Source organism: Rhinolophus sinicus, chromosome 3 (genome assembly GCF_057876585.1).
Source record: "Rhinolophus sinicus isolate RSI-liver-muscle chromosome 3, RSI-T2T, whole genome shotgun sequence".
In the NCBI taxonomy this organism is placed as follows: Eukaryota; Metazoa; Chordata; class Mammalia; order Chiroptera; family Rhinolophidae; genus Rhinolophus; species Rhinolophus sinicus.
Genome location: NC_142503.1, coordinates 175,423,296 through 175,446,849, shown reverse-complemented (window position 1 = coordinate 175,446,849; position 23,554 = coordinate 175,423,296). Strand labels below are relative to the sequence as shown.

Here is a 23,554-nt window from a genome sequence, read left to right as displayed (position 1 = left end):
AATGTGAAAACTCAGTTAAAAATAAGAATGTTAATAAAAGATATTATTAATAAACAATCTAAAAACTAATAATCAGCCAGATAAACCCAAACACCAACTATTACAGATAGGAGAATTCCTGAGAGTACCATCAACAGGAGGGGAAAAGGCAAAATAAAATCACACAGGTTCCTACCTGATTGCTTGGATCTAGGCCAGCATAAGAATTTCTTGAACTACAACCAACTGGTGGTGTGGCCTCTCGAATGAACTCAGACATTTCAATCCCTCCACCAGGATCACTGTGGAAAAAAACGAGAGAGAGTACCTGCCATTATTCTGCCATCAACAGGTTTCTTTTTATCTTAAAAAAAAAAAAAAAAAAAAAAAAACTAAGAGGTTCTAATTTTTAATAGAGTGAATAACCAAAAAAATGATCATTCTTCATTTGTAAGTCTAACTATAACTATTTTATAAGCACATCACTACTTGAAAATATTTAATCAAAACACTCTCCCAAACTGTGTACACCCAATGTTAGAAAATGACCTTAATTACAATTCTAGCATACTAAATATAGCATGCATTTTATGATATGTGCCATAAAATCACTCTACCAGAGAAACGATTTGCTTTTGTTTCCTAACAGCAAAGAGACATCGGTCATTGTAAACACAGAAAATAACCAGCTCTCATTACCACTTTCCAAGAGCCGTGGGACTGGGCTGCATGACACAATGATGAACATGCAAGAGAACAGTCGTCCTGGTCAAGCTCTTTGTACCTGTATTTTTTAAGTTAACAACATTTAACGGGGATACTGACTCGTTTACAGAACTGGAAACCTAAGATTTTAGATCTGTGTGTATGAGTCAGAAGGCTTAAGTTAAAAAAGGACAATGATGCTCACTCCATAGTAACAACAGGCATTAGACAAAAGAGGAAAGTACTAGGTTCAAAGAACTGAGGAAGTCCACATACAGTACTTAAAGATAAATGGATCCCCAAAATAAGGAAGAAAAAAATCACACCAAATTTCAAAAAAACTTACAAAGTTTTAAAATAAAGTTCCTTAGTAACACAACTTTTAGAACTTAGACCTAAAAGTTATCATAATCCTTTTTTTTGCCCAAAGTCTTTTACTCGTTCTATCTGGTATATACAAAGTAAGTACTCAATAAATTTTTTAGCTATTATTATCAAGGACAAAAGCTCTAGTATATATGCTAGGTATTATAGTAGATGTGAACTATCTTGCCATCCAGGATCTAATTCAATCTCCTGGTTAACAAAAAAACAAACAAACAAACAAACAAAAAACAACCCAAAATTCTTCTGGTAAACCGCCCCATCCAAACTCTCATATGGTTTTGGGTGAAGCTGACCCATCCTCAAGTTTAGGGGAGAGCTCTACTGGCCAAAGTCAATCAGCATGTCCCATTCTCTTGGTCGCAGAGCTTAGTTCTATAACAAGCACATGACTGAACTCAGGCTAACATGAATCTGGCCAGGAGTGTTCTATTGTTGAGAGAAGAAATTTCTCTATAATGCTGAGAAGACTTAAGGCCTGTAGCTGCGGCAGCCATTTCACAACCACAAGGGGAGAGCCTGTCTAAGAAGCCAATAAGAGGAAAGAGCACAGCCTGGTGAAGGGAAGCAGGACCATGAAGTGACTGAAACCATGTCTTGTCACATTTGAAGACACATCTCACATACAGACTTTCCAGTAATGTGAGCCATAAATTCCCTTAGCCTGTTTGGGTGGGGTATTCTGACAACTGCACAAAAGATATAGGCAAAAAAGAATTTTCTGACAAGTATGGATACCTTCCATTTAAGTATTTATCACTATAGCTGTTTGAACGCTAGTGTGTTTTTATTATTAATGGTCTTATAACTATCGTGTCCCTGTTAATGGGTTCCTAACTCCAGGCCCCTGACTACTCAATAAGGAAAATTAGCTTTCTAATTTGCTACCCATTTATAAAAATAAAACACTGGAACTCAGTCACAAATCTGATGGCTAATTCAGCATACAAATGTCCATGTGTGAGAAAAGTGGAACATGCTCGGGTTTCTTAGTTGTTTGGTATTAACTCATACAAGATATACAGGCCAGAATGAGAAATATTTTTCTAATTTGGCAAAATCTTAAGGGCGTATATGAAGACAGCCATCACCACACTGAATCAGTGATGAGTAATAACCAGCAACATCACTGCTCTCTCCATTGGGATACATTCTCCCAATCAGATTCCATGGAAATCAGACGATGGAGAGCAAGGTAAAGGTTATGGAATAAAATATTCAACAAGAAAAAGGAAAGAGAGCCCTCATCTTGCCTAGTTTGTACACATCAGCTCTACTGATATATAATTCATATACCATCCATTTAGACTGTGCAATTCAACAGTCTTTAGTACAGTCACAAAGGTGTACAACCATCACCACAGTTAATTTTAGAACATTTTTATCACCTCAAAAACAAGCCCCTTTAGCTATTACTACCCAGCCCACCCCCGGCATTCCCATCCCCACCCCAACCCCAAGTAGCCACTAATCTACTTTTTGTCTCTATAGATTTGCCTATTCTGGATGTTTCATATAAACTGAATCATAATATGTGGTCATTTCTGACTGGCTTCTTTCACTTAGCCTAATGTTTTCAAGGTTCACCCATGTTGTAGCATGTGTCCGTACTTTATACCTATTTATGGCCCAATAATATTCCATTGAATAGACAGAACACATTTTGTTTATCCATTCATCAGATGACAGATCATCTTGCCTAGGTTTATGTATTACTTCTGACAGCAAGCCCAAATGATTCCAGTCTGAACGTAAAATTATTAATAAGAAATAAAGACCAGTATTTACTTAGTACTTATTACATTACAGTCATAGGAATATGTACTTTATTTGCATTTTCTCATGAAATATTCCCTTAAAACCTATGATACTAATACTACTATCCTTGTTTTACAGATGAAAAACTAAAAAGCAAAAGGTGTAAAAACCTGCCGAACGTTTCAGAGGAATAAGCAACATAAACTGGGACATGTTTATGTAAGACAGTGACTCAGTAAACCACACTGAGTCACTGGTATAGAGTTCAGGTGAGAAGGGAGGATAAAAATACTACTCAGTGCTCTGTAATGTGTTATCACATCTGTTCTTTTTCCCCACACACCTGACTGTAGGTGAGACAAGATTTGAACCCCGAGTCTGTACAACTCTAAAGCTCACAGTCTAAGACACCATTACTGCCTTTCAACAAATAGGCATTGAAGTTCTCTTTCCAGCTCCAAACCCAAAACAAACACCATTATCTGGAGCAGAGTTCCTTGACCTCAGCACTACTGACATTGTGGCCCACGTAATTCTTGACTGTGGGGTGCCATTCCTTGCACAGCAGCATCCCTGACCTCTGCTTACTCATTGGTTTTGGTCTCTGGTGTGAATAATTATTATACAATTATAACTATGATTGTTCCAACATGTTATTTAGTAGTAAGGCCAAGAATATTGATTTAATCCCCCCAGATATGCCAGGTAGCTTTGCTGTGGTCTAATGTGACAATCTATACTTGTCATTGTATCTACAGGGCTAAGACCTTTCACTGCTTTAAAACTAAACAAACAGAACAGGCACGACACAATAATCACATCACTGTACACATGCATGATCGACATCATTACAAACTGAGTGACATGGGTTTCCATACCTCGGTCCGTTGCTGTCTTTTCTCCTAGTTGAACAGTTGCCTTGCTCAGCTTTGGCTCGCTGATCTGTGAACTCATTTGCATTCCTATCTACAACTTCTCCAGCATCAAGTGCTCTGTGAAGTCGATAGTTGATCATTTTCAGAACAATGAAAACAGCAGCTATCACTGGACAATAAACTGCTACTATAATCATGGAAGAAGGAAGGGCCTTAAAGAGAAAGAAAATAAAAGGCAGCATTTTTAAATATTTTGTATTTCATTCAATTAATCTGTAACTAGAATAAACATACAGTCACACACAAAGTAACAATTATGTTACAGCACTAAGTTGCAAAAGTATAAGACAGCACTGCCCAATACAGTAGCCTCTAGATATATGAGGCTATTGAGCACTTGAAATGTGGTTAGTCTGACCTGAGTTGTGCACTGTAAGTAAAATAACACTGGATTTTGAAGACTCACTATGAAAAAGAATGTAAAAGATCTCAATAATTTTTACATTAATTACATGTTGAAATAACATTTATAGTACTGCTAAGTAAAACAATAAAATGTCAAGTGTTTCTTTTTACTTATTTTTAATGTAGCTACTAGAAAAATTTAAATTACATATATGGCTCACATTACATTTCCATTGGACAACGCTGGCATAAAGTCCATGCCAAAAAGCTCATAATACAATTGGAGAGTTAAGATATCACATTACATAATATGTGAATAAAACAGGGTTGTGATCCAAATATATATAATCCCTGTTTATGTGCTCTCTGTAACTTTTAGGATATAATGTGCTCTGTGTTCTAGAAAATTACAAGTTAAAACTGTCATGAGAATAACCTTAGAACTGTGACTGCAAAAGCAGATTAAGACATGGGAGATAGGCAAAATCCAAGTATGTTTTATTTTAAAATATACTTAAGCACTTAAAATAGTTAAAAATTATAGACCAAAAAAAAAAGAAAAACACAGAACGGAATCAGGTAATAAATAGATTAACTGCAATATGTCAGAAGCATCCTGGGTGCAGGGACTGCAGACCCATCATATTTGAGGGTTCAGTGATACGGACTTGAGTCCAGGGGTGGCAGGCTTAGAGACGACCCAACTTGGATTTGGAAGGCCTGGCCAGAGTCACTGCTGACAAAGACTATAAAACTAGGCTCAACTTATGCCCACGCTCACGAGAAAAAGAATTACTCTGGAAGTCTGCAGCTCTAGATTCCAAATGTTTTCATAAGATTCAACTTCAGTTATCCGAGAACACAGCTCCAAATTTGCTTGGAAAGGTAACCTCAAATTGCTTGCGATGGTGAAACTGAAAAGGTCCTGGTGAACTACGCAGGTTTAGAACACAGATAAGTTTTTTAAAAAGAAGTTATTTGGGAGGGAGAGAGAGAAGGAAAGCATGTGGTTTGGAATTGGCAGAGGGTTAAAAAAGTAACTCAAGCCCACAGTTTAATACTTTTGGGTTGGATATGAGAATAGGTATATATTTGGTATTTTTAAATACTTGGATTAAGAAGCCCTTCATATTAGTGTATGTAAAAAAATAAAACTGTGATTCCAATTTAAAATGTCACTGAATAACTGATTCAGGCTAATGATTTTAAGCTGAAAAACGTATTTAAAATTTTACAAAATCCATCAATATCAGGTTTAGAAGAGTGAAGTACTTAGAAACATCTGTCAGATAATTTAAGTACTTAAAAATGAATACTAAATTTATAAATGCAATTTAAATTAAAAGGATCTTAAGCCATATTTTAAAAAACCAAGCATCTTAAAAATGGTTAAAATTTGTTCAATTTGTAGAGTTGAGTTTAAAATTCTAAGTTGTTTAATTTACAGCTTTAATAAATCTAACATTCATTGTAAAAAAAATTCCCTGAATAACCTTTCCCAAGCAGAAAATACAGACACACACACACACACACACACACACACACACACACACACACTAACAAAAATTTCAAAGTAAACACAAACATGAACACATATGCTGCTTAGAGTATTTATAAAAGTTCTTCATGATGCTGGTTTCCATATGATATGTTTACATAACAATTAGAATTCTTTTAGATCATTTAATTCAACACCTTTATGTTCAGACAGGAAATTGAGACCTACGATCTTTGAGTGACTTAGCCAAGATCACCCATCTTAATAACATCTTCATGACAAATTAAGCATGGTCTTTAATGCCTATGGTTTACTACATACCAAGATACCAATTCCATTTTCAAATATAAAGTGTCAATGAAAAAATGAGTCAGAGTTCCATCATTATTCACCATAGCCCATATTAACATTTAAATGACTGATTACATTAATTTAAGTAAATGGAAAGAAAACAACTTCACCATTATTACAGTGGCAGCAAATACAATGGAAATTTTTTTTTTAAATTTTATTGGGGAATATTGGGGAATAGTGTGTTTCTCCAGGGCCCATCAGCTCCAAGGCATTGTCCTTCAATCTAGTTGTGGAGGGTGCAGCTCAGCTCCAAGTCCAGGTGCCGTTTTCAATCTTAGTTGCAAGGGGCCCAGCCCACAGTCCCACAGGGGAATTGAACTGGCAACCTTGTTGTTGAGAGCTCCTGCTCTAACCAACTGAGCCATTCCGCCACCCACAATGGAAATGTTAATGGCCCCTCAACTTGGGAAAAAATAAAAAAGACTACCTAATATTGAATGGCCTATTGTATTTGCCCTTACAAAAGAGTCAAAGATCATCAATGCTTAAAACAGATCTAAATAAACTCTCTCCCTACAATTATACTGCTAAGAGTAGTAGATAATTAAGTGCCAAAAAACACACTAAAATGTGTAGGAATATAGTAAGCACAGAATTTCTTTTTTTAAAACATTAACGTTGAAAAGACTGAAAACCAAAAAATTTCAAGTGACCATTTCATAGAAACCAGAATCAGGTGATTAACACTTGTACTTTCTACGCAAACTACAAAAGGTTCCCATTTATTTTACATTACGTGGTTTAAATGCTTAAGTCCTGTCAGAGGTTACTCTTGAGGTTTCTAGGTGACAGAAGACAGCTGTGCTATAAGTTTCACTTTTCCCAAAGGGGGTAAAGTACACACACTGGGCTGTTGTGTGACTTTAAATTTGTTCTCTACTTGCATTATTTCATTGGGCTCTCAGCTGATCCCAGCACAGCTGACATTATTAGTATTGGATCATAAATGGATCATAAACCCTCCCTGTAACTGTGCTGCACTAATATTACAAGAAATTTTTAAATGATGTCTGCCTTTACATGGTTTCAGTGGTCCTCTAAAATCAAACACCAAAAACTAGGCACTAGTTAGGTCACCTGTTTTTCAGTTTTATGGATTGTATGCCAAAGGGCAAACCAAGTAGTATTTACTATTGGCTTTTACATTTTATTAAATTAGACATGTCAATACTGTGTTTTCAAAGAAAGATTTTCAGAGACATTCAGAATTCCATTTAGCAGCATCTCATGGGAAAGCAGGTTCTTTTTCTAAAGAAAAAAACTTTTACAAGATAAAACTGTTTATGTTTCTGTTAAAAAAGACAAGTTTTGTATCCCATTCAATAACCCAATTCAAATTAAAACACCTATTTTGAAATTTCTGGGGCAGGTGCTTACTGATTTAAGGGTAATTATGTTCCATAACAAACAAAAGTATTAGTATTTCCAAAAGGACATGCTTTATCTTAGGTTATAATATTTTACTGTAGATGTCATCTTCAAGTTAATGCTGATGCAAACACGCACATTAGCTGCCCTCTGATAATAAAAGCCTATCTATTTTCTCTTCACATGAATGTCTACCTCTCTGTATAAATTGCTTATATAAAAAGACTGGTTTTACTTCCTAGGATACCAAACGTGGACAGCAGAGAATGAAGGTGCCGTACATAGCAGGTGGTGTTAATACTGATGGACAAACAAAGTCCTCATTAAAGAACTAAAAAGGTCACAACACTGCAGACTCAACATAAGGCCTACAGTCATCACAGGCTTTAAGTATTCTGCTTATACATCTTAAACATCTATCTTATACATCTTATGTATCAAAAGATTATAACATTAAAACAGACAAGCCGGGTATTTTTCCGTTCCATTGTGCTATGATCAGTTAATGCCTTGATTTTTGAGATTTTCTTATCATGTAGTTATACTCAGGTATTCAGACCAGTTCAGCCAGAAATCAGTGATCTGGAACTTAAATATTAATAAAATGGCAGACATCACCCACAAATGGGGCCAAGGTTGTGAAAAAAACCTTTTTTTACACAAATCTCTTAAAATAGCCATCATTTAATGCAAGACACCATGAATGCTGGGGGGGGGGTTCCACTACGGCCAATTACAGTAGTCCCCCTTACCTGTAGTTCTACCTTCCGCAGTTTCAGTTACCCAAGGTCAACCGCAGTTTGAAAATAAACGGAAAATTCCAGAAATAAACAATTCATAAGTTCTAAATTGTGCACCGTTCTGTGTAGTATGATGAAATCTCATGCCGCCCCGCTCCGTCCTGCCTGGGCCATGAATCATCCCTTTGTCCGGTATATCTACACTGTATACACTACCGCCTGTTAGTCACAGAGGCTGCCTCGTTTGTCAAGAGCAAGTGTTCTGGTATCGCAGTGCTTGTGTTCAGGTCACCCTTATTTTACTTACGAATGGCCGCAAAGCGCAAGAGTAGTGATGTTGGCAATTTGGACATGACAAAGAGAAGCCAGGAAGTGCTTCCATGAAGTGAAAAGGTGTATCTGTATAGAAAATTTTACACACACACACACCCACACACACATGGTTTGCTACTATCGCAGTTTCAAGCACCCACTGGGGGTCTTGGAACGTATCCTCCATAAATAAGGGGGGACTACTATACCTCATTATTTAAGGCAGTATTTACCAAACTTCTGGCATCACAGCCTTACTGGGCATTCAAGCAAACATGTGAACTGTATATTTTAAGTAAAGATTCATCACATTTTAATTTCTTACACTGACAGACAGATTAAAAACTTTAATGTAAAGAGCAAAACTTTCAAAATATTATAAGAAATATAAAAGTATCTTTGTGATATTAGGACATGGAAGATTTCTTAAGCATGACTGTCAAAGAACACACTATAAAGGACTAAATGAACTAAAATGGAAAACTGTTTATTGAGAGACACTATAAATTGAAAAGACACGCTAGAAACTAGAAGGCGCATTAAAAAGTGCATCACTGTAGGGCAGGCCCAGTGGCTCAGGCGGTTAAAGCTCCGTGCTCCTAACTCTGAAGGCTGCCAGTTCGAATCCCACATGGGCCAGTGGGCTCTCAATCACACGGTTGCCAGTTCAATTCCTCGAGTCCCACAAGGGATGGTGGGCTCTGCACCCTGCAACTAAGATTGAACAGGGCGCCTTGAGCTGAGCTGTAGCTGAGCTCCCAGATGGCTTAGTTGGTTGGAATGCGCCCTCTCAACCACAAGGTTGCTGGTTCAACTCCCGCAAGGGATGGTGGGCTGTGTCCCCTGCAACTATAAATGGCAACTGGACCTGGAGCTGAGCTGCGCCATATGCAACTAAGATTGAAAGGACAATAATTTGACTTGGAAAAAAGGCCTGGAAGTACACACTGTTCCCCAATAAAGTCCTGTTCCCCTTCCCCAGTAAAATCTTTAAAAAAAAAAGTGTATCACTATATATATGTATGTACAGAATTCTCCCCAGAGGAAAGATGTGTCATTAGAGACTAAAGCTAAGATCTTCACACGCTCGTATTCCCAGTTACTATGCATGGATACGAAAATTGGACAGTGACAGCTGATGGGAGAAAAAATTGATTTATCTGAAATATGGTGTTGCATGAGAGCTCTACAGATAGCCTGAACCACCAGAAAGACAAACAAGTGGGTCCTAGAGCAAATTAAGCCTGAAACATCACTGGAGGCAACGATGACAAAACTGAAGCTGTCCTACTTCGGTACATCGTGAGAAGGCAGGTTCTTTGGAAAAGACAGCAATGCTGGGGAAATAGAAGGCAACAGGTGAAGAGGAAGACCACATAGGAGATGGACTGACTCCATCAAAGAAATTATACACACAAGCCTGCAGGGGCTGAGCAGGGCTGTTGGAGACAGGGCATTGTGGACACTACATTCATAGGGTCGCCAGGAGTTGGAACTGACATAACAGCACAAAACACAAATATACAGTATATTTGTGTTTATATATATATATAATGTGTGTATGTACACATATTACACATATATAACACATATTACATAAGGAGTAAATATACATAAAGAATTCCTTCAAAATAAGTAACAAAGAGGCAACCAAACCAAAGAAGTTAAAGGACAATACACAGAACTTACACAAAAAAATACAAAAAGCCAATTTGAAAACATGTTCAATTCTACCAGTAATGAGCAAAATACAATTTAAAACCACAACAATATATCATTTAACACTGATATATAGGGACAAAAATTAAGAAATAGGACAAATATTAAGTACGGAGAACCAGAGAGAGCTCTTATCAACTGCTAGGAGAAATACAAATTGGTAGACACAGCACCCAAGATGCAGCAATTCCTCCCATAAGCATAAAACTGAGCAAAACTCTGGCACATGCAGCACTATAAGACTTTAAAAAAAAAGGGGGGGGTGAAAAACTCAATTGAAAATCAACAGGGAAATGGATAACTGTAGACTAGTTACCAGTGAAATAGGACAGTGAAAACTACAGCTATATGTAGCAACATAAACTGCACAGATACAGTATTATATTTTAAATGTAAACTTACACTTTATTGTATTTTGTTGGTTTATAGGTAATGAACATATATTTTTTATAATTAGAAAAAAGAGCTAAAATTAAAATAGTGATAAAACTTTTTCATCTTATATTTATATTAGCTTTCATCTTTTACAAAGACATGATTTATATTCATCTCAACAATGAACTTAGCAACAGGTCAAGTTCCACATCAAGGCAGTTTCTCACCTTACTCCTTATTTGCAAGTTTAAAAAAAATACTTATCTCTCAATTGCACCTCCCTAGGAATGACAGGAAATGTTAAGGGCTATCAGATAGCTCTCAATATACAGATCAAATATAGCCCCAAAATTGTGGTAAGCCTCCTAAGAACTGTGTTCGAGACTTTTAATAAGATTACCCCTCTTAAAGGTTGTATGGAGAGAAATGCAACTCAAAACTACAATGGAATATTACCTCACACCCAACAGGATGACTCCTATCAATAAAGAGGGAGAAAGAGGAGGGAGGAGGCAGGAGGAGGAAAGGAGAGGGACAGAGATGGAAGGGGGCAAGAAAAAAAGGAAAAGAAACAAAATAACAAGTGTTGGCAAAGATACGGAGAAATTGAAACCTTTGTGCATTGTTGGTGGGAATGTAAAATGGTGCAGTCTCTATAAAAACAATATGGTGGTTCCTCAAAAACTTAAAAGTAGAATTACCATGATTTAGCAATCCCACTTCTGGGTATTTAAACAAAAAAACATCAGATGCAGTAGCTCAGAGATATTTGCACACGCATGTTCACAGCAGCATCATACACAATAGCCAAGAGGTAGAAGCAATGCAAATGTCCATCAATGGATTAATGGATAAACAAAAGTGGTCTGTACATATCATGGAATATTATTCGACCTTAAATAGCAAGGATATCCTGTAACCATGTTACATGGATGGACTTTGAGGACATTATGCTACGTGAAATAAGTCAGTCACAAAAAGACAAAATACTAGATGATTCCACTTAAATGAGGTGTATAAGCAGTCAAATTCTCACAAACAGAAAAGCAGCATGATAGGTGTCCAGGGGCTGGTAAGACGAGAAATGGGGAGGTGTTGTTTAATGAGCACAGAGTTTCAATTTTGCAGGATGAAAAATTTCTGGAAATCCACTGCACACCAACGTGCGTATACTTAAATACTACTAAACAATAAACTTAAAACAACACACTTAAATACTACTAAACAATACACTTAAAACAATACACTTAAATACTACTAAACAATACACTTAAAACCACACACTTAAATACTACTAAACAATACACTTAAAAATATGTTACAATTGAAAATTTTATGTTTTTTACTACAATTAAAAAAAAGTTAGATGGATGAATATTTCACTTTGTCTTCTCTCAAGTGAGGAAAGAAAGTCAAAGCAAATGTTGACAAACAAGCTTGGAGACTAAGCCATTTATACCACAGTTTAGTCTTCTTCAATTGACAATTTATCATTAATATTAAAAAGTTGTGATATTTCAGCCAGGAGTGATATAGGTTCAAGCTATTCAAGGTGCCAAATATACTTCTGATAGAACTCTTCAGAAAGCCAATTGGAATCACAGAAATGGTCACACTAGAATTATCACAGTCATTATGTTTCATTTCAAAACTCAAGTGAATAATTCTCCCCTACGGCTAGCACACTGCGTGGTAGAAAAGTAATCTACACAATGCTCATTTCCGTGTGCAGCAATGTAAAGACATAAGCTCAATGTCTATTTTTTTTTGTGCTGGATTCCTAATTTTCAATATTTTCTATACCACTGAACCAAGAACTAGAAGTATACAGTTAACAAAGGAGTACTCCCGGTAGTATTTGTAGCTGTTCTCAATCAGAACTAATTTCAATGTTTTTTTGTGTGTTTTTTTTAAATCACAGGATATATATATATTTTTTAATTTTTATTTAAGTGTGTTTTTCCAGGACCCATCAACTCCAAGTCAAGTAATTATTTCAATCTAATTGTGGAGGGCACAGCTCCCAGTGGCCCATGTGGAGATCAAACCAGCAACCTTGTTGTTAAGAGAACTGAGCTCTAACCAACTGAGGTAACCGGCCGCCCCTCAGTGCATTTTTTCCAGTTCATGTCACAAAGTCATCATCAACTAAATTTAACACTTACTGCCAATTAGCATCTCATACTTGGATATCAACTAGTATCTAATACTTAGTGATTACCATATGCCAAGCACATTTCTAAGTGGTTTATGTATATTAACTCATTTAACCCTCATGATCACCTCATGAAGTCAACATTGCTAATCTTCCAATTTTACAGATGTAGAAACTGAGGCACAAAAAGTTACTTACCAAAGGTCTCAGAATGAGACATTAAGGAGCAGTTTGGCTCCAGACTCCTTGCTGTTGTTAATCACTGTATTTAACTGCCTCTAAATCAGGGTGGGCAAACTTTTTCTATTAAAGGTCAGACAAAAACTATTTCACATTTTGCAGGTCATATCTGTCATAACTAGTCAACTCTGCTGTTGTAGTGTGAAAGCAGCCATAGACAATATATGAGCATGGTGTTTCCCAATAAAACTTGATTTGTGGATATTGAGATTTGAATTTCATATAATTTTCATACAGCATAAATATTACTCTTCTTTTGATGTTTTCAACCACTAAAAAATGCAAAAACCATTCTTTCCTCATGGGCCATACAAAACCTACATGGGCATAATTTGCTGATTTCTGCTCTAAATGAAAATTTCTTTTCTTCCCTCACCAATAAACCAAACATCTAAAAGATCAGCAAGCACTTTTCCCTCTTAATATGCTTCAGGTCCAAATCTACAATCTCCAGCATCACCAGTTTCATCCAATTATGAAATAAAGTAACTGCTGGCAAACATAGGCCAGTAATTTTTCGGGGACAATATACTTCCCCTGAAATCAAGTCATATTCAACAGTATCATGTAACAACAAAATTCTGAAAATCGCTCATCTTGCTTGCTCTCCAAGCAAAACAACTGTAATCAATGTTAAAAAGTAGGTTTACAAGTTTTTAGGCAAAAGCATGTAGTACAGTGTACCTGTTTTTTACTACTATAATTTTAAATAAGGCCTCTATATTTTTGGTACCTTCCCCTTTAGAGAAAAATTTATCAATTTACACTAGAAAACACTGGTTTGGGATTATTGTGGGAAAATCCCACTGGTTCCATAGAAATCACCAGAAAAATGATAAAAATTCAATGGCAAATAACTAAGTAGGGACTAGGGCACAGGCTCTATCAAGTACTAGGAAGGAAAATTTTTAAATAGACACAAACATAAACAGTATCTCACTGTCTCTCTTAAAAAGTAGATTAACAAGAAGATAATCATAGAAGTAAAGGAAAAAAATTAGGTCAGCCTTTCAAAATACAAATAGATACACAGGTCACATTTCTACAAAACACCTCCTTGGACATATTTTTTCCCCTCAAAATGTTTAACAAATTTATAGCTAATAAATACAAATGTCATTCCCCTGGGGCCTTTCTTTGCTGCCTTATGATAACCCATGGTTCAATATCCAGCTACAAGGAAAAACTTGAGTTACAGTTTTGTTTCTAGGTCCAAAACATTAAATTCATTGATCCTTCTTCTCAAATCCATGCTTCTCTCGTATGGTTTGGAATCTTTGAATGATGCCAACTACCAAACCAAGGTAGTTGGTATTTCTACTGAACTACAACACAATCAATCACTGACATATTTAAAAAGAAAAAGAACTTCAATTTTTCTTAGCTTTAAAGTTCTGTCTGCTCTGCCAATCTGTTGCAGAAAATGGAGCAAAAATTAAATGATAGGAAAAAAACTATCTAGGAAATGAAAACCAAAATTAGCAGAATTTGAAAGCAGTATGCCTTATGACCTAAGCACGGGAGGGGAGGAAAAACCAGATACTAATCATGTCCTAAATTATAAATTCCATCCATCAACAACATGCGGGCTAACTTTAATACTTTTCCAGGAGAAGAAAAACTAGACAGTTGTAACAATAAGGAGTGCTGCCCTCTTTCCATAGTACGTCCCCAAATCAGTCAGTCCTATGGCTATCTACGCTGGGTACAAATGACCAACGGGGCAAAGAATTAAGAACCATTTTTTGTAAAGCTCTACTGAGATTATCCAATTGGCCCTGGGTTCTAGCTTTTCTACTGGTATGCCTGAAGCTGGGAACACCTGTATTTACTCATCCTGATGGAAAATCCCTTTTAGCATATTCACAAAAAGGATATATGCATATGCTAATTGCTACAATGCACAGAATAGTTCTATATCTGCCCCACCTTTCATTTCTGGCAGAGAGAGAGAATGTTGGGAGGAAAGGAAGGAAGAAGGGCTTAGTAATCAAATATTGCCCATGAGTTATAGAAAATTACTGTTAATTAGGGGTAAGGGAAGTTAGAGCAGAAAGCTTTTAGGCCTTAGTTTTCATATACAGGCTGCCCCCACAGAACTTAAAAAAGGCCCTCATGTCACAGTCATGGCTGTGCGGATTCGGCCTGATTGCCAGTCTCTCCTCCGGGGGTTGAAGTAAAGCATTCCAGGTGGATATTTCCTTTCAGAGGATGGGGCTGCAGAGGAAAAGGAGAAAAGCATTCCCAATGTTGAAATTAAGGCATACTTTCCCATAGGAAGTGTGTGAGTGTGAGTGTGTGTGTGTGTGTGTGTGTATAATTTTCTATAAATTCAACTATACAATGAGTCAAACTGATTTCAGAAAGCCAACTGGGAACCTCTGTAACAAACTCAAGAATACATTTTCTCCAAATGCAACTTGTTTACAAATGAACTACTGGCACTTGAGCCTACCCATATTGCTGCATAAGTTCTGAATTTTATCTACATAATAAATATTTTAATATAAGTAGAATCACTAAAAATACTAGGCTTATCTTTATTGTCTGCTTCTATTTGCATTTTATATTTATATCACTCTAAAACATATATTTGTGTTTACATTTTTAACTACAGTAGAATGCTCTTAGGGAGGCAACATTCAAAATGTATTTAAATACTACCCATCTGAAAAGGCACCAAAGTAATACAGTACATACAATTCATCATCACCATATATGTACTAGGAGCCAGAGATGGGCAATTTAAAATACATGAGAAGACAGCATGGACATGAAAAGTAAGGGAGGGGAAAAAAAACCACCTTAACAAATAAAAGTAAGGCTGACAGACTACAATAATCTTATATACTTTATAGAAATTTTCCTATTACTTTTATTTTTCCCAACAAGAAAAGAAATAGCTTTTAGATAATTTAAATCTATGAATTTAAGGTTAAAGTCAATGTCTTTACAGTTAAAATGTTATATAAAGCTTTTATTTAGATAAATTATTTTTCTACTCTATTTCATGAAGCAATTTTGTTCATTTCATTCACATATATCTTTAACAACAGAACTCTCCTCACAAAAGCCATAATGTTACCTAACCTAGGCTTACATAGCACACCAATGTCATTTCTTCATATGGATATCATTCAACTTACAACACTTTGTGAATGTACATATGATGCTGTCACTGGAAATTCTGTTTATCACAAATACCCATTTTTGCATTTCATTACAACTGTTCTTTTATCATTAAGCTCATTAAGTGCATATTCCTATCTCCATAACCTAGCAACATATATTGCTTTTAATTTAATCTTTAACATATTATGACATTCAACACTTGTGAATTATTAAGCTATAACCCTAGTAATAGTTACTATATCTGTTAGTTTCTTAGGACTTTTTAAAAAGCCAAGCAGTGTTGTTGAAAAGACAAAAAAAGCAACTGGGGGAAGAGAGTACCTGAGCAAGCAGCAGGTAATGTAAGAGATTTTGTACTGACTCATATGATACAGTGTTTCTTTCTTTGCTGAGAGATAGTTGGGGCAGGGGATCCAGCCTTATATTGAAATATGCATAAGAATATATACATATAATATACATATACATATGGTGGACGAGAAATGGAATGCTGCAAAACAAGAACAAGATGGTAGGAGGGGGAAAAAACACTCAAATGTACTTTACAGCAGGACTTTCCCTCGGTTTCCAAAATCATCTTTAGATTACTATCGAGAACAAAAGGGAGGTTAAAAACAATTGTCAAGTAATTCCAAAAAGGTTTCCAAACAATTCCTGCCTAGAAGAATTTGTCAATAATGATAGCACATCGAAGATCTGAAAATTTTTCAAAAATGAAGGTAACAAACAGGTAGATCCCCAAATACAAATACTACACAACAATCTAAACTAAATAGATGGAATTAGTGATTCCAAAACTCCTTTCCAAAACTGATCCATCCTCGGACGTGCTGAAGTGCTTTTCTGATGAGATTAAGGTAACTATTCCCCAGCCATCAAGCAGTAGCCAACCTAAAGTGTAAGAAGTAACTGATAGGTCTGCAAATTATAACTGGTTATTATAATATGGCAGAACAGAAGTAAAGAAAGGTAGAGATATTTACACATTTAATAAAATAAAAAGACTGGTACAGAGATTTGTCTTTCGATATTATCTAGATGATATACCTAGAGAACTGGACTTCATTCTTTACCAAAAAAAATCCCCAAATGAAATCATTTAAGGACCTAAATTGAGAGGCAATGTTTTGATTTACGTATGTTTTTCTAAGTAAACTAACCATCCTGGAAAAATAGTAGGCTATCCTGTATTAAGAACTATCTTGATTCATACCTCCTTTGTAAACCAATAACTTGACATTTTGGTGTATGAATCACTCTTTTATTAGTTTAACCAGACTAAATAAATCCAAGTAACTTGATAAAAAAAAATTCAGAAAATTGATAAAAACAATTCATCTAAATGGTAAATATCATATGAGGACAAGAAGTTGTCTCATAAAGTTCAACTTTAACAGCCTGACCTATTTCTTTATTCCATTTGTTTCTGATCTATTCTATTGAAACAATTTTTCAGGATTCACAGTAAATAAAAATAAGAATTCATTAACAAGCTCTGTCTGCATCACTTTGCAATTCTGAGGAATAGCAGCTAGGTTATAATATTTTTACTGTACCTCACAAAATGCCAGTTGAGAATCTATTCAAAGGGATTATTTTATAGGCCAATACATAGAAAACAATGCGATTCTTCTCACACTTATTAACTATACTGCTATAGATGTTGTACACTATACAAACACAAAATAAATAATAGCTCAAATTTAAGGCTTAAAAATAATTTAATTCAGTAACAAAAACATATAGCCAAAGGAAAACTCAGACTATGAGGATCAAGTAAAAATATTTTGAAATAAAATAATATACACAAAAATTAGGTTTTCAAGTTATTTGATTGTAATCTTTTCTGTTTCACTAAAATTCAGTGGAGTTGCAAGCTGACATCCTAATACAAAAATGTAAATCAATAAGATTTATAAATTTAAAAAGGTATATTAGTTCTCTTAAGAGTATTATTAACAGAAACCACATATCATTTTTGCCCTGAACTCACTCAATTTGCTTGAAACATAATGATGGTATTGCATGCTTATACAGTCCATTTCTACCTTTAAAAGTAAATGCTAAAATTAGGCAATGTATCACACACGAGATTTAAGGTGAGGTAAATATGAAAGATGCCTAACAGGAAAAAAGAATGAAGGAGAGTCTAGTATGTCTTACTACCACCATTTCCTCATTTTCCATAAAGGCAACTCGGACACACCTTAATTTATTCATTCAACATGTATTTACTGACCGCCTATTAAGTCCCTTCAGAGGAATGGTAACACCGCAATAAACAAGACCCTTTCTCTCCTGGAGCTTCTTAAAAATGGTTAGTGTTTACCAAGCACCATGTGCTTTAAATGTTTATCTCACAACAATCCTTTGAAGAAAGTACTATTATTATCTCCATTTTATAGACAAAAAAATTGAGGCTATGAAGTCACTTGCTAGCAGCGGGTAAGTGGCAGAAACAGAATTTATATCCAGTTTGACTCCAGTGGTTTAAGAACCTGAGTTGTTAACCACTACACTAGACAGTCTCCCTCCAAGGCAGTGTTTTCCAACCTTTTTCTCATTATCACTCTCCTAAGGAGACTTTTTGTTTGCTTGTTTTTCCTAATCACTCTCTGAGAAATAAGAGAAAATATATACGTTGGTTTCTGCCCCTGGTTCCTGGCACAGAGCTCCTAAAACGCTTGGAATTTCCTAAGTGATAAGAGCACTAGAAGCATCTTTGTTCTAATATTTGGTTTTTGACTCTGGTTCCTGACACCTAAATCCCTGGGAATCTCCTAGGTGATAGGAATGTCTCTGATTCTAATGAGGTGACTCCGGCTGGGCTCCTGGATGGGGGATGGTCACCCGAAAGAGCAGGCAATATTAGAATTTTCACAGCCTCACTCTATTCTCCAGAGGGGAGGGGAAAAGGCTGGAAATGGAGTTAATAATTGATCATGCCTATGTGATGAAGCCTCCATAAAAACCCCAATAGTATGGAATTCAGAGAGCTTCTAGGTTGGTGAACTCGTGGAGGTGCTGGAGAGCTGGCACACCCAGAGGGCATGAAAGTTCTGTACCCCTTCCCACATACCTTGCCCTACGCAGCCCTTCCAGCTGGATGTTCATCTGCATCGTTTATCATATCCTTTTATAAGAAACTGTTAAATGGTAAGTAAACTGTTTTCCTGAGTTCTGTGAGCTACTCTAAAAAATTATCCTAACTTGAGGATGGGGTCATGGGAACCTTCGATTTAGAGCCAATCGGTCAAAAGCAGACTGACATCCGAATGGGGGCGAAGAGAGTCTTGTGGGACTGAGTCCTTACACTACATCCAGGTAGATGGTGTCAGAAATGAATCTAATTATAGGACACCCAGGTGGTGTCTGAGACAACTGCTTGATGCGGGGAAAAATCCCACACATCAGGTGTCAGAAGTGTTGAGTGTGGCAGCAGGGTGACAGCGTAAGAAAATCATACAGAAGTACAGGTTTTCTAAACGCTCCCCCCATGAAATTTTACCACCACAGATACTCTGTATTTCTGTATGTACATCTGTACTTTATAAAGATTTTTTTCACCATCACCCCCAAGAACTAATTTTCACCCTTTGAGGGTGACATCATACCCATGAGGGTGCATACTTTAAAGCAAAGTTTCTCTCAGCCTCAGGACTGTTGACATTCTGGGCTAGAAGATCCTATGTTGTGGCGGGCTGGCATATGCATTATAGGATGTTTAGCACAATCCCTGGCCTGTACCCCTTGGAACCAACAGCACCACTGTGCCCAAGTTAGGTTAAAATCTCCAGAAAAAAGTTTCTGGCCCTTGAAACATACAGTTAAGTTGCAGCAATTGCTTCTCTTGCTGCTATTTACACATGCATAAGGACTACAGTTGCAGATTTTGTTCATAAAATCTGTACTAGACAGGATATAAGCTGATGGCAAATGCTGCCTCTCTGGAGTGAAGGAGCACGTGTAATAGCAGCAGCAATGGCAAGAAGGAAATAGTGTTTTATATAAACACAGCAGGGAAAAAAACCCACATTAGACCAGTGAGAGGACACTGAATTTTTTTTTTATAGGGATTTTCCCCCCTTCTTGCACCTCCCCGCTCCCCACTCCGGTTCAAGCCATTGTTTCTCAGTCTAGTTGTGTAGGACACAGCTCCCTGGCCCAGGCTGGTATTATGAGCCTTGCGCTCCCCACGGCTGAGGCAGTTGGTCACTGGTCATCAGTCGGCCGCTCATGGCAGCACACAGCAGCTCACAGAAGCCCGCGGCAGCTCATGCTGGCTGCCAGCCACTTACACTGGCCACCCGCCACTCATGGCAGCACACGGCAGCCCACAGCACTCAGCAGCTCACACCAACTTCCAGCTGCTCAGGGCAGCCCAGCTCCAGGGAGAGCTGCTGTTCACAATCTTAGCTGTAGAGGCGCAGCTCGCTGGCCCATATGGGAATCCATAGGGCGACCTCGGGGTTAGGAGCACGGCGCTCCAACCACCTGAGCCACCAGGCCGGCCCCGACATTGAATTTTAATAAGATCCATTTATAATACATGCGACAGAAGAAGGCTAACTAAGCCCTCTTTCCAAAATGATGAGTGAGACAAATTGTCCCACTTTGAGTATATGCGAGAACTATAATGAAATCCCTGGGAGAACGCTGTGCTTCATAATGGGCTTCCACTGTATTCACATGATATGTTGGTAAAGAAGGAGAGCCCAAATTAAGGATATAATGAGACAGTGATGGAAAGGGCAGTTCTGAGACTTTTAGATCCAGAATACCTACTGAAAAAGATGAGGAGACACATAGGTCATCTCAAATCAATCACAAGTAGGCTTTCAGGAGCAGGTTAGTCAGAAAAGCGTCTTGCATGACTGTGTACAGGAGGATGGTGGCCGGTGATTCTGGTGGTGGTCCTGAGGCCTAAGGGGAGAAATGGCAGAGGCAATCTGCAGAACCCTGAGCCAGTGATTTAACTTCCAGGAGCCTGTTCCCTCATCTGCAAAATGGGGATAACAAAAGCTATCTTCATTTCACAGGACTATGATGAGGAATAAGTGAGAAAACTTGTAGATGATGCATGGGCACATACAGCATAATAGCTATGTGGTGTTTTTAATAATATTTAGGCAATGTAGTGACCAAGCTAAGATAAGCAAACCAAAAGACGTCTGAGCAGAAACGGTTCACAGGAACCAGCGATGAGCTACAAGACAGATGAGGTAGGTAAGACCTGAGACCTCAGAATACATGAAGCTGTAAATACTAATCTGATAGTGAATGACAAGAAGTCACTGGAAAACAGATAAATACTTCTATAACATGATAAAAAAAAACAATCTATATTTCAAGCAAAAACAGTATGCTTAGTGGTAAAAAACTAGAATTCCTATTACAGTAGGGAATAAGGCAAGGCTGTTCATATTTTCAGCATTATTTAATGCAGATATGTAAAGTACCATGCAAAGCAATTACACAAAAGAAAAAAGTATAAATATTGGAAAGAAGTTAAAATTGTTATTTACAAATATAATTACATATCTGAAAACCCTTTTAAAATAAACAGAAAAAGTAGAAAGAATAAGCTAATTCCATAAAGTGGTCACAAAATAAATTAATTAAAATAATTAATTTTAGATGGGATCTTGGAACAGAAAAAGGATATTAGGTAAAAACTAAGGAAATCTGAATAAAGTATAGACTTTAATAATGACATATCAATATTGGTTCATTGGTTGTACAAATGTACCAAAGTAATCTGAGATGTTAACAATAGGATAAACTGAGTACAGGATATATGGGAGCTCCCTGAACTATCAACTTTTCTATGAACCTAAAACTATTGTAAGTTGTTTTTTTAATCAATAGTCTTCTTATCTACAAGCAGTGACCAGTTAGAAACATAGTGAAAGAAATGGTTCCATTTACCCTAATGTTAGAAAGTAAAATTTATTATCTAAGAATAATAACCTTAAGGGAAATGTGCAAGGTAAACATAAAGAAAACTTAAAAAAATCTACTGAGGAACATAAAAGAAATTAAGAGATCACCTTAACTCAGTATTATAAAGATCTCAAACTTCCCTCCCTAAAATAATCCACAAATTCAAAGCCTTTCAATAAAAAATTCAATGGCATCCTTGGGAGACTTAATAAAATGGAGAAATAAACACGAAGAATAGCCAAGAAAGCAATGATACAAAAGAACAAAGACTACTACTATGAAAGAAAACCGTATATTATAAAACTAGGGTTATTAAAAATATGGTACTCATGTAACAGACAAATCGATAAAATAGAAAATGCAAATACACCAGTGAGAACTCATATCATGAAAAAGGTGACATTTAAACCACTGAGAAAAAGATGGAATTGTTTCATAAATTAGGCTGATTGGGACAATCAAACAAATACTTTTAACTAGACACTTAATTAGACACATGGCTTACAGCAAAATAAATTCCAAATGGGCTACATCAGAAAACTATTAGATATTTGCAAGTGCATTACAAAGAACTAATCTCCTTAATATATAGACGCTCTCAGATATCAATAAAAATTAACCAAGTAGAAAATGGATAAGGCACATGAACTGTTCACTGAAATAAAAAAAAGACCCTAAGCTTATGAAAAGCTGCTCAACCCTCCTCGAAGCATTTACAATAGCCAAGACATGAAAGCAACCTAAGTACCCATGGATAGATGAAGGGATAAAGAAAGTGTGGTGTATATACTCAATGAAATATTATTCAGCCATAAACAAGAAGGAAATCTTGCCATTTGCAACAACAAACATGGACCTTGAGGGCATTATGCTAACTGAAATAAGTCAAGAAAGACCAATACCGTATGATCTCACTTATAGGTGTGGAATCTAAAAACAAACGATGGAACTCATGGATACACAGAAGAGACTGGTGGTTGCCAGAGGCCAGGTGGTAAGGGTTAGGCAAAACAGGTGAAGGGGGTCAAAAATAATTAAGTCATGGGGATGTAATGTACAGCATGGTGACTATAGTTAATAATACTGTACTGCATATTTGAAACTTTCTGAGAGAGTAGATTTTAAAAGTTCTCATCACAAGAAAAAAAATTGTAACTATGTATGGTGACAGATGTTAACTAGACTTACTGTAGTGATGTCAAAATATATATTAATATCAAATCATTATGTTGTATACCTGAAACTAATATGTTACAGATCAAGTATATAATATCTAAATTTCAAAAAAAAACTGAAGAAACCCTTTTGCACAGATGTTTAAGATATAGTAAGGGGGGGCAATATATAGATTAGCGTGGTGGGGGAGAATGACAGACATTTGAATTGGATCTGTATGCTATGGTGGGGTTCACAAGAAACTATTCACAGTGGTTTCTTGTAAAAGGATAGTGCAGGTGGAAAATTGGGAGGATGGTGGGCAGGTATAAGAGGGCAAACTTTCACCATCTTTTAGAGTTTTTGTATAATTTTTATGTAACCATGCAAATTTATTCCCAAATTTAAAAATTATTAGACAAAAACATGAATTTTTTTTTACAAGCTTTTAATAGGG

General features: G+C 36.4%; 1 protein-coding gene across 5 annotated transcripts in view; it reads right to left on the bottom strand.

Moving 5' to 3' along the window:
- PCNX1 (pecanex 1) overlaps positions 1-23,554 on the bottom strand; it is a 136,225-nt gene that overhangs the window by 97,679 nt on the left and 14,992 nt on the right. For all 5 annotated transcript variants that reach the window (XM_088797391.1, XM_088797393.1, XM_088797392.1 and 2 more), the window contains exons 2-3: positions 3,705-3,913; positions 176-281 (exon numbers count right to left, since the gene is read on the bottom strand). In XM_088797391.1, coding sequence (XP_088653517.1) covers positions 176-281; positions 3,705-3,913 — 315 coding nt within the window. The remainder of the gene's footprint in view (positions 1-175; positions 282-3,704; positions 3,914-23,554) is intronic.